Source organism: Triticum aestivum, chromosome 1D (genome assembly GCF_018294505.1).
Source record: "Triticum aestivum cultivar Chinese Spring chromosome 1D, IWGSC CS RefSeq v2.1, whole genome shotgun sequence".
NCBI lineage: Eukaryota > Viridiplantae > Streptophyta > Magnoliopsida > Poales > Poaceae > Triticum > Triticum aestivum.
Window position 1 is genome coordinate 69,825,442 of NC_057796.1, and position 12,895 is coordinate 69,838,336.

The 12,895-nt window shown below is 44.4% G+C and overlaps 1 protein-coding gene across 1 annotated transcript; it reads right to left on the bottom strand.

The window, feature by feature from the left end:
• Positions 1-10,856: 10,856 nt before the first annotated feature.
• LOC123165528 (1,4-dihydroxy-2-naphthoyl-CoA thioesterase 1) lies at positions 10,857-12,400 on the bottom strand. Its single transcript, XM_044583196.1, has 3 exons — positions 12,122-12,400; positions 11,819-12,010; positions 10,857-11,204 (listed from the first exon to the last, which is right to left on the bottom strand). The coding sequence occupies exons 1-3, from the start codon at positions 12,296-12,298 to the stop codon at positions 11,052-11,054; spliced, it is 522 nt and encodes a 173-aa protein (XP_044439131.1). The 5' UTR covers positions 12,299-12,400; the 3' UTR covers positions 10,857-11,051.
• Between the last annotated feature and the right edge of the window lie 495 nt (positions 12,401-12,895).

Consider the following 12,895-nt stretch of genomic DNA (forward strand, 5'->3'; position numbering starts at 1 on the left):
CAAGCGGGCGAGATGGCCTCACCGGAGAGAGGCGGAGGCCTTGGAGGGGTCGCCCAGGCCTGGGAGGGGTTGGAGCTACCGCGGCGACCAGAGGGGATTGCTGGCGTGCTCGAGCTCGGGGACGGCGGCCCGAGGCCTGCCCGGCCGGGCTATGGCTTCCTACTCGATCGTTGGGTGTGTGTGAGTGCTGGATGGTGCTCGAGGAGGCCGGGGGTGGCTCTATTTATAGACGAGCGGCGAGGGTGCTTCGGGCTCCGCCGGTGGACACCTGTCCACAGCGCCCGGCGACGAGCGGCGTCAGTGAGAGGGGGAGAAGGCGACGGAGGTCACGCGGCCACTGTGGGCGAGCAGAGACGAGCACAGGATCAAGGGGGGTGATGACGAGCACAGTGCGCCCGCACTGTTGGGCTGGTCGGACCTTGCCCGTGCTCGCTGCGGCGAGCTCCGGCGTCGGCGAGTGCCGGGGTTAAGGACGTCGAGACGATGATGGTGGCGAGGTTTGGCATGGTTGGGCAGGCGGGGGAAGCAAGCACGCGCGAACAGAGCATTCGGCGGCACCCAGAGCGCGTCGACACGCATGCCTGGCATCGTGGACACGCGTGGTCACCGCGCGAACTCTCTCCTCAAGCCAGCCTTCGTCCAAAATTCATGTCTGGCATGTTGTTCGTGGTAGTTTTGAAGTTCACCATGGTTTGGTTTGGATCCAGGTGCAGTAGAGAAGATTTTACAAGCCAGGTAAGTTTCTGGTCAGTAACTTTGTGATGTTACTGTGGTCAAATGGCTGGGAGTTTGGGGCTGTGCTTTGGAGGCTAGTAATAAGTTACTAAGGTAAAGATGCACAAGAAAGTTCAGGTCAAATGGAGCAAGTAAAATGGTAGTTTCTGTAGAAACCACCATTTCTGTCCAGAACAGAAAAGATTTTCTGTAGCAAAAATATTCCAAAAAGTGATGAAATATTTTTGCTCAGGGAGGTTCCCTAGGGTCCCTAGAATATTTGTGAATTATCTTAGAATTTTCCGAGCCATAAAAATTAGGGTTGCCTTGAAGCAAAAAGATCTGGCTTAGGGTTTTTGAGAGAAAATGAATATTTTTCATTTAAGAAAAATATTCCAAAGGTTATTTTGTGGTGGATCAGAAGTAAAGTGATGGTTTGGGAGAGAAGTGAACACTTGGGTGAAAGCCAAGGATGCCCAAGTGTTTAAGTCCAAATGAAAAGATTCAGAAACTCCAAGTTTCAAAAACTTTCAAATGAAATTTCAAGCAAATAAGAAAGGGCAAAAACCAGGCTGTCACAACTTATTAGATGGGTTCTCCTGCTACAAGAATTTGATTTACATATTATTGATAGAAAGGGAGCTGAGAACCCCGTTGCAGATAACTTGTCTAGGTTAGAAAATGTTCTTGATGACCCACTACCTATTGATGATAGCTTTCCTGATGAACAACTAAATGTCATAAATGCTTCTCGTACTACTCCATGGTATGTTGATTATGCTAATTACATTGTTGCTAAATTTATACCACCTAGTTTCACATACCAGCAAAAGAAAAAGTTTTTCTATGATTTAAGACATTACTTTTGGGATGACCCACATCTTTATAAAGAAGGAGTACATGGTGTTATTAGACGTTGTGTACCTGAGCATGAACAGGAACAGATCCTACGCAAGTGTCACTCCGAGGCTTATGGAGGACACCACGCTGGAGATAGAACTGCACATAAGGTATTGCAATCCGGTTTTTATTGGCCTACTCTCTTCAAGGATGCCCGTAAGTTTGTCTTATCTTGTGATGAATGTCAAAGAATTGGTAATATTAGTAGACGTCAAGAAATGCCTATGAATTATTCACTTGTTATTGAACCATTTGATGTTTGGGGCTTTGATTATATGGGACCTTTTCCTGCCTCTAATGGATATACACATATTTTAGTTGCTGTTGATTACGTTACTAAGTGGGTAGAAGCTATTCCAACTAGTAGTGCTGATCATAACACCTCTATTAAGATGCTTAAAGAAGTTATTTTTCCGAGGTTTGGAGTCCCTAGATATTTAATGACTGATGGTGGTTCACATTTTATTCATGGTGCCTTTCGTAAAATGCTTGCTAAGTATGATGTTAATCATAGAATTGCATCTCCTTATCACCCACAGTCTAGTGGTCAAGTAGAATTGAGTAATAGAGAGCTCAAATTAATTTTGCAAAAGACTGTTAATAGATCTAGAAAGAATTGGTCCAAGAAACTTGATGATGCATGATGGGCCTATAGAACTGCATATAAAAATCCTATGGGTATGTCTCCGTATAAAATGGTTTATGGAAAAGCATGTCACTTACCTCTCGAACTAGAACATAAGGCATATTGGGCCATTAAAGAGCTCAACTATGATTTCAAACTTGCCGGTGAGAATAGGCTATTTGACATTAGCTCACTTGATGAATGGAGAACCCAAGCCTATGAAAATGCCAAATTGTTTAAAGAAAAAGTTAAAAGATGGCATGACAAAAGGATACAAAAGCGTGAGTTTAATGTAGGTGATTATGTATTGCTATACAACTCTCGTCTGAGATTTTTTGCAGGTAAACTTCTCTCTAAATGGGAAGGTCCTTACGTTATCGAGGAGGTCTATCGTTCCGGTGCCATAAAAATCAACAACTTCGAAGGCACAAATCCGAAGGTGGTGAACGGTCAAAGAATCAAACATTATATCTCAGGTAATCCTATAAATGTTGAAACTAATGTTATTGAAACTGTAACCCCGGAGGAATACATAAGGGACACTTTCCAGAACGTTTCAGACTCCGAAAAGTAATAGGTATGTGGTACGGTAAGTAAACCGACTCCAAAACAGTTCTAATGGCAATATATCTCCGTTTTGGAATATTTAGAAAAATAGAAAAATAAGAAGCAGTCCGGGAAGGACACGAGGCCTCCACGAGGGTGGAGGGTGCGCCCCCTGCCTCATGGGCACCTCGTGTGCTCTCCGGACTCCGTTTTCTTGCACGATACATATTTTGGTCGGTAAAAATTCATTATATAATCTTCCGAAGGTTTTGACTCCTGTATCACGCAATTGTCCTCTGTTCTTGTTTCGAGCTGTTTTCTGTCAGGGTTGTCAAGGCCAGGCATCATGTCGTCCCCCTCCTCCAACAATGGGGACAACGATGCTTGGCTAATGAATATAGACCTGAAGAGGGAAGAACCCATGGATATCCAAAAGGATGAAGGGATCAAGAAGGCCACGGAGGATTAAGCTCCTGAAGACAACCTTCAACTTGATCACAATCTTCTTACCCCAACTGAGATCGAAGCTTTCAAGATGATTGAGTTAGCTCGTATACAAAACAAGTATCTCACATGTGAAAATATTTTGTTGAAGGAGCATATCGTTGCACTCAAGGGCATTATCCGCAAGTTGGAGGACCTCTTACGCTCGATGTGCGGCTATCCATCATCACCTCCACCTTCTTCACCAACAAAGGAGACATAATCACATGGGTATGGGCACTCCCCTTGGCAACTGCCAAGCTTGGGGGAGGTGCCCCGGTATCGTATCACCATCACACTCCTATATTTACCGTTTTCTTAGTTCGATCCTATTAGTAGTATCTGTTGGAAATATGCCCTAGAGTCAATAATAAATAGGTTATTATTATATTTCCTTGTTCATGATAATCGTTTATTATCCATGCTAGAATTGTATTGATAGGAAACTCAGATACATGTGTGGATACATAGACAACACCATGTCCCTAGTAAGCCTCTAGTTGACTAGCTCGTTGATCAATAGATGGTTGCGGTTTCCTGACCATGGACATTGGATGTCGTTGATAACGGGATCACATCATTAGGAGAATGATGTGATGGACAAGACCCAATCCTAAGCCTAGCACAAGATCGTGTAGTTCGTTTGCTCAGAGCTTTTCTAATGTCAAGTATCATTTCCTTAGACCATGAGATTGTGCAACTCCCGGATACCGTAGGAATGCTTTGGGTGTACCAAACGTCACAACATAACTGGGTGGCTATAAAGGTGCACTACAGGTATCTCCGAAAGTGTCTGTTGGGTTGGCACGAATCGAGACTGGGATTTGTCACTCCGTGTAAACGGAGAGGTATCTCTGGGCCCACTCGGTAGGACATCATCATAATGTGCACAATGTGACCAAGGAGTTTATCACGGGATGATGTGAGTTACGGAACGAGTAAAGAGACTTGCCGATAACGAGATTGAACAAGGTATAGGGATACCGACGATCGAATCTCGGGCAAATAACATACCGATAGACAAAGGGAATTGTATACGGGATTGATTGAATCCTCAACATCGTGGTTCATCCGATGAGATCATCGAGGAGCATGTGGGAGCCAACATGGGTATCCAGATCCCGCTGTTGGTTATTGACCGGAGAGTCGTCTCGGTCATGTCTGCGTGTCTCCCGAACCCGTAGGGTCTACACACTTAAGGTTCGGTGACGCTAGGGTTGTAGAGATATTAGTATGCGGTAACCCGAAAGTTGTTCGGAGTCCCGTATGAGATCCCGTACGTCACGAGGAGTTCTGGAATGGTCCGGAGGTAAATATTTATATATGGGAAGTCTTGTTTTGGTCGCCGGAAAAGTTTCGCACTTTATCGGTATTGTACCGGGAGTGCCGAAAGGGGTCCGGGGGTCCACCAAGGGGGTCCACCAGCCCCGGGGGGCCACATGGGCTGTAGGGGGTGCACCTTGGCCTATATGGGCCAAGGGCACCAGCCCCAAGAGGCCCATGCGCCAAGAGATAAGAAAAAGGGAGAGTCCTAAAGGGGGAAGGCACCTCCGAGGTGCCTTGGGGAGGAAGGACTCCTCCCTGGCCACGCCCTTCCTTGGAGGAAGGGCCAAGGCTGCGCCCCCCTCTCCCTTGGCCCTATATATAGTGGGGGAGAGGGAGGGCAGCAATACCTAAGCCCCTGGCGCCTCCCTCTCCCTCCCGTGACACCTCTCCCTCTCGTTAGTGCTTGGCGAAGCCCTACCGGGATCCCCGCTACTTCCACCACCACGCCGTCGTGCTGCTGGATCTCCATCAACCTCTCCTCCCCCCTTGCTGGATCAAGAAGGAGGAGACGTCGCTGCTCCGTACGTGTGTTGAACGCGGAGGTGCCGTCCGTTCGGCGCTAGGATCATCGGTGATTTGGATCACGACGAGTACGACTCCATCAACCCCGTTCTCTTGAACGCTTCCGCTTGCGATCTACAAGGGTATGTAGATGCACTCCTTCCCTCTCGTTTCTAGTAAACTCCATAGATTGATCTTGGTGATGCGTAGAAAATTTTGAATTTCTGCTACGTTCCCCAACAGTATCTTGATCTAGTAGAATAAAGTTTTGGTATGATCTAGTTTTGAGTTTTGCTTTATGATCCCTTTATGTAATCGAGTCCGTGAGCTATATAATAAAGATTAGTGTTGAGTCAAGGGCTTGATTATCTTGCTATGATCTTGAGGGAATAAAAGAAAAAAATAAAAAGAATAAAAAGAAACAAAGAGATCATATTGATCTTATGGAGAGTAATGACTTCACATGGAAAGAGTATGATGATTAAAAATTGTTGGGAGTTGGCAGACATAGCTTTGGTCATCGTTGCAATTAATAGGAAGTAATAAAGAAAGAGAGGTTTCACATATAAATATACTATGTTGGACATCTTCTATGATTGGGAGCACTCATTAAAATATGACATGCTAAAGAGTTGATGTTGGACAAGGAAGACAACGTAATGGGTTATGTTTTCTTATATCTGAGATAAAGTATATTGCCATGGATCATCCAACATGTTGAGCTTGCCTTTCCCCTCATGCTAGCCAAATTCTTTGCACCAAGTAGAGATACTACTTGTGCTTCCAAAAACCCTTAAACCAGTTTTGCCATGAGAGTCCACCATATCTACCTATGGATTGAGTAAGATCCTTCAAGTAAGTTGTCATCGGTGCAAGCAATAAAAATTGCTCTTTAAATATGTATGATTGATTGGTGTGGAGGAAATAAACTTTATACGATCTTCTGATGTGGAAGAAATAAAAGCGACGGACTGCATAATAAAGGTCTATATCACAAGTGGCAATATAAAGTGATGTTCTTTTGCATTGAGATTTTGTGCATCCAACCCTGAAAGCGCATGGCAACCTCTGCTTCCCTCTGCGAAGGGCCTATCTTTTATTATTATCTTCTACCTTATGCAAGAGTCATGGTGATCTTCACCTTTCCTTTTTACATTTTATCCTTTGGCAAGCACAGTATGTTGGAAAGATCCAGACACAAATATCTAATTGGATGTAAGTTAGCATGAACTATTATTGTTGACATTACCCTTGAGGTAAAAGGTTGGGAGGCGAAACTATAAGCCCCTATCTTTCTCTGTGTCCGATTAAAACTCCGTAACCACAAGTATTGCGTGAGTGTTAGAAATTATGAAAGACTAAATGATAGTTGAGTATGTGGACTTGCTAGAAAGCTCTGACATAGACTCTTTCTGATGTTATGATAAATTGCAATTGCTTCAATGACTGAGATTATAGTTTGTTAGTTCTCAATGAAGTTTCTGATTCATACTTTGCATTGTGAATAGATTATTACTTGAGCATAAGAAATCATATGACAATATCCATATATGTTGCTGTTATGAGAATAATCATGATGCCCTCATGTCCGTATTTTGTTTTATCGACGCCTCTACCTCTAAACATGTGGACATATTTATCGTTATCGGCTTCCGCTTGAGGACAAGCGAGGTCTAAGCTTGGGGAGTTGATACGTCCATTTTGCATCATGCTTTTATATCGTTATTTATTGCATTATGGGCTGTTATTACACATTATGTCACAATACTTATGCATATTCTCTCTTATTTTACAAGGTTTACATAAGTAGGGAGAATGCCGGCAGCTGGAATTCTGGGCTGGAAAAGGAGCAAATATTAGAGACCTATTCTGCACAACTCCAAAAGTCCTGAAACTCCACGAAAGTTATTTTTGGAAATAATAAAAAATACTGGAAGTAGAATCCACGTCAGGGGGGCCTCCACCTGGCCACGAGGGTGGGGGCGCGCCCCCTGCCTCATGGGCCCCTTGTTGGCCCTCCGGTGCCCATCTTCTGCTATATGAAGTCTTTCGTCCGAAGAAAAATCATAAGCAAGCTTTCGGGACGAGACTCCGCCGCCACGAGGCGGAACCTTGGCGGAACCAATCTAGGGCTCCGACAGAGCTGTTCTGCCGGGGACACTTCCCTCCGGGAGGGGGAAATCATTGCCATCGTCATCACCAACGCTCCTCTCATCGGGAGAGGGCAATCTCCATCAACATCCTCACCAGCACCATCTCCTCTCAAACCCTAGTTCATCTCTTGTATCCAATTCTTGTCTCCAAGTCTGGGATTGGTACCTGTAGGTTGCTAGTAGTGTTGATTACTCGTAGTTGATGCTAGTTGGTTTGTTTGGTGGAAGATCATATGTTCAGATCCTTTATGCATATTAATACTCCTCTGATTATGAAAATGAATATTCTTTGTGAGTAGTTACGTTTGTTCCTGAGGACATGGGAGAAGTCTTGCTATTAGTAGTCATGTGAATTTCGTATTCGTTCGATATTTTGATGAGATGTATGTTGTCTCTCCTCTAGTGGTGTTATGTGAGCGTCGACTACATCACACTTCACCATTATTCGGGCCTAGAGGAAGGCATTGGGAAGTAATAAGTAGATGATGGGTTGCTAGAGTGACAGAAGCTTAAACCCTAGTTTATGCGTTGCTTCGTAAGGGGCTGATTTGGATCCATATGTTTCATGCTATGGTTAGGTTTACCTTAATACTTCTTTTGTAGTTGCGGATGCTTGCAATAGGGGTTAATCATAAGTGGGATGCTTGTCCAAGTAAGGGCAACACCCAAGCACCGGTCCACCCACATATCAAATTATCAAAGTACCGAACGCGAATCATATGAACGTGATGAAAACTAGCTTGACGATAATTCCCATGTGTCCTCGGGAGCGCTTTTCTCTATATAAGAGTTTGTCGAGGCTTGTCCTTTGCTACAAAAAGGATTGTGCCACTTTGCTGCACTTTATTTACTTTTGTTATTTGTTGCTCGTTACAAATTATTTTATCACAAAACTATCTGTTACCTATAATTTCAGTGCTTGCAGAGAATACCTTACTAAAAACCGCTTATCATTTCCTTCTGCTCCTCGTTGGGTACGACACTCTTACTTATCGAAAGGACTATGATAGGTCTCCTATACTTGTGGGTCATCACTCACATATCATCGGAGAGGCTATGGTGTTGATGTAGAAGCCCTCCGTGATCAATGCCCCCTCCGGCAGGACGCCGGAAAAGGCCCCAAGATGGGATCTCACGGGTACAGAAGGTTGCGGCGGTGGAATTAGGTTTTCGTGGGCGCTTCTGATGGTTTGGGGGTACATAGGTATATATAGGAGGAAGAAGTAGGTCGGTGGAGCCACGAGGGGCCCACGAGGGTGGAGGGCACGCCCTGGGGGGTAGGCGCGCCCTCTACCTCGTGGCTTCCTCGTCTGTTGCTTGACGTCCACTCCAAGTCCTCTGGATCACGTTTGTTCCAAAAATCACGTTCCCGAAGGTTTCATTCCGTTTGGACTCCGTTTGATATTCCTTTCCTTCGAAACACTGAAATAGGCAAAAAAACAATTTGGGCTGGGCCTCCGGTTAATAGGTTAGTCCCAAAAATAATATAAAAATGTATAATAAAGCCCATTAAACATCCAAAACAGAATATATAATAGCATGGAACAATCAAAAATTATAGATACGTTGGAGATGTATCAAAGCTCATCACATATGCAATCCACCCTACGAAGTCACATAAATGTCATCGAGATCAAGCAAATTCAGGTTAATTTTCGAGACATCAATGAAAAAATCATGTACATTTTTTATGAACCCTCCTCCTCCCCGCGTTACATTATCATTAATGAAACCAGATACCACATCCAAATTTACAGTAGTTCATGCTCCGAAAACCGAAGTCCAAAAACGAAAAACCAAGTCCTGCAAGTACATTGTTTACTATCATTACGACGCACACCTCTCTTTGTCAGAGCCTTGTATACATATTTATCTGACATATCGTATGTTTAGCGATCTTCATGAATCTGCAGCTTTGGTCCTATCAACAGATAGAGGCAAAGCCAAATGTCTTACTGGTCCCAGTTCAAGTTTACGACCAAATTAAACATGTCTGCAAGTAATGTTACCTCTTGCTTGCTTAAGATCTATTGTATGCATTGTGCTGGATTTAATTGATAGTATTAGTTATTGGTGCGGTGTGCAGTGGCCGAGCTACATGGGATTGGTTGGAGTGGGGGAGGGGGGGGGCAAAGAGAAGAAACCAATTTCTGGGGGCGCAAAAACTGTTTTTGTTGTCAATCCATGCCTTCTTATAAAAAAATTCTTCATGAAAACTGCCAAACCTGGGGCCATGGCCCCTGTACAGTTACATGTAGCTCCGCCAGTCGTGGTGTGAGCTTCACTTAGACTAGAAGGTGTTTCTTTGTGACAAAGCAAGTTGCAACAACTGTTTTTATGTGTGCCTTAGCGAGATGCCATAATTTCTCTATGATTCTATACAAACTGATCTCATCATTAACACATTGTTCTTATCTCTCTGTTTGACTTAACAAAGATGACATCAGTTTTAGATGGCACATCTTGATTTGAAGCCACGACCGGCACTTGATCATATCGACCGAGCCATATCTTCTATTGCATGCAAGCAGCATTGGAACTGTCCAAGCAAATGATTGGCAGTCCTGTCTGAGGGGCACGAGAGCGGCACCGAAGTTGTGAGTATGAGTTTCTTGCGAGCTTGAGAATTATAATAACAATCTCCTATTGAGCCCCTTTTATTTAGTTCAGTTGCTCTGCATTTGGCCTCCTTGTTCCTTTGTCTGTTCTACCCTGTCATCGATTGTTCTTCTGCACTTCCGGATTCTACCGTTCAACATTCCCCTCTCCCCAATCTAGCTGCTAAAACTTGTTTTCTGGCTCCAGGAACATCCTAAGTTTAAATGACAAATTTTAACATGATCGTATGTCCAAGTAAGCAAGTGAGGGTTTTTTCTTTTCTTTACAAACCATCATCAATTAAAAGAATTCGTTTGAAAGAAAATAATTTCACCACCCTGCGATTGTGCTCATGTGCTGAAATGGTTGTTTGCACTACAAAACCTAGCTCCAGTTACACCTGCACAAATTCTAGCCTTAAGTAGAATTGACCGTTGAGTAATACTACCCCAATGTTACTTCATTGGCAGCTATCTCAAGCATCGCCCTATCCTGTAGTATAAAGTTTAAGTTCCATATCAGTTCTGCATCTATCATTTCTTCCGGTCAAAACTCGTTCTAAAAGTTGAACAGAGTGCTAGTTGGTGGAACTTCCCTGATCCTGATTTCAGGTGAAAAGCTCAGTTCTGTCACTGCCCATCTTCTCATTTCCGGCATGGAGAGTGAGCGAATTATCTGAATAAATGATTTCTAATTCGTAGAATGGCAAATGTTTTCTTCCTTTTCTTTTTTTTGACTGAATGTTTTCTTCTTTTTCAATAGGCTCTGCAACAGTTGGAAAACAGCTGATAACTTGTCAAAAGTAGTTGCAGAAGAATGCATCATCAACTACTTCCCAAAACTTGGGTAGTTTTTCATTAGTTTCCCAAAAAGTGATTGAAAAGTTAGTCATGATTCTATTTCCTTCAGATACTATGCGGGCAGAGTCTCACAGTGCATTGATCTGGGAAGATGACTAGTGATGTAGGAAGAGACAAAAAAAGGGAGGCGGGATATGCAATCTGTAGGACTATCTGAATTCTTACTTGGATTATCATCACTTCCCGACTAAAATTCTTGATCAAGTGATACATGCTTGTCACGGTAGTCCTGGACATTTGCAAAAAATTGCAAGTGATACATTCTTGATCTAGTGATTTGGATATCAACTTATATACTTAATTTTTGTTGGACTGCAATATATTGCGCTTAACATATTACGGTTCCTAAAGCTTTGCATATTTCTTGATGCCCTTCTCATAGCTCTTCATTTCCTCTGGCGTTGACAAGTTGGTTAGCAGGGTAACCCTTGCTGATGATACCAAATCTTTGTGCTCCGATGTGGAAGGATCCAACAGCCATATCTGGACCTCCCAAACCTGTCAGATTCACCATGTTTATTTTAGCAAATACAGTCACTCTTGACCGACAAATTGTGCAAATAACTGAAATACCTGAAGAAACAAGGAAAATATAGAAGAGGAGCCATATGCACATCTATTTATTTTTTTGAAACGGAACCATATGCACATCTATAATTGTAGATTGAGTTCAGTGAGTCTTAACAAAGCATATTCCGACAGCATGATACGTGGACATTCAATGGTTAATCATGGACTGCTGCACTTAATCTGACCCCATCCGTCACTTTCTTGCGCAGAGCATTTTTCTTCTTTTAGCGTGTTTGAAAAGAGAAATGTGTTAGCCGCCAGAGAAGACCTGTGAGGCAAGCAGAAGTGTCAAACTTGTGCATCTCATCTTGCTGTCTGCTCGTTTAATTTTTCTAACGCCCAACCAACCCGGAATCTTGACCATTCCTTCCACATGCAGCAGCTGACTAATCAAATTGCAGATGCAGTAAGCCAGTAACAGACTGGCTTTTATCAATTGATCTTTTATTTTGGGCGATGAGCTCCGTTTGAAAACAAAATGGGATCTAGGGGAATTTTGTCTCGTGCGGGGATAAAGTTGTGTTGGATTGTACTGTACGTACCTGGACGTTGCGGCCAACCTGGATGGGGTTCGCCTTGGCCTCGATGCGGTCGCCGAGGCGCGCCGGCTTGAGGTGGTTGATGGAGAGCTGCACGCCGGCCACCCTCCGGTACCCGGACGCCATGTACCCGCCGATGCTCGCCGTTGACTCCGCCATCAGCGCCGAGACGCCGCCGTTGAGGATCTTGAAGGGCTGCGACCACGCCGACGGCAGCAACTGATTAAGACGATCACGGCGCAAGTACATACACATATGGTCTGGCAAGGCGTCCGGCGGCGGCGGCGGGCGCACGCGCGCACGTACCTGGCAGCAGGTCTCGGTGACGGCGAGGCGGCCGAGGACCTCGGTCCCGGTGATGCGGGTGTACTCGAAGCCCAGGGCGTGCAGAGCGTTGTCCGGCGGGGCGCCCTCGCCGAACCCGGGGGGCGGCCCGGGAGGCGACGGCGCCGAAGTTCTCGCGCTTTCGCCGGAGCCTGCCATCGGTGTCCCTGCGCGATTGCGGATTGCGGTTGTTTTTGTACTTTTCGAACACGGGGAGCAGAGCCAGCAGATATAAAGACGCGGAACGGCGGAAGGAAGACGATAACGCATTCGTCCTCACGAGTTTTTTTTTTAACAAGACATCAAATTCGTCCTCAGGAGTTATTTCCGCATCCCCTAAAAAAAAGGAGTTATTTCCGCATGGGATGTTTCTTGTTTTTTTTATTAGGCAAAATCAGCGGAATGGTGTGGGCCACAGCTCTGGCGGGCCTAAGGCCTTAGTTGGGCTGAATCGTAGACGTTGAAGAAAGAAAGTTGATTGGACCTCTCATTCTCAAAAAAAAAAAAAGATTGGACATCTGCTGTCTCCCATTTCCTTTTGCTCCAATGTGCATTCTTGTTTTTGCGCAAGTATCCCATATTCCAGGTAGTAGTAGCGGATCTCAATTTGACTCACATCAAGCTAGCCACTGATTGCAATAGTTTGGTTACTGATTTGAGTAAAGGCTCGAATGAATGGAAACAACACCACCATCATCACAGAGATACAACACCGGATTATGGTGTTCAGTTCCTGCTCTATGGTTCCCGAAGTTT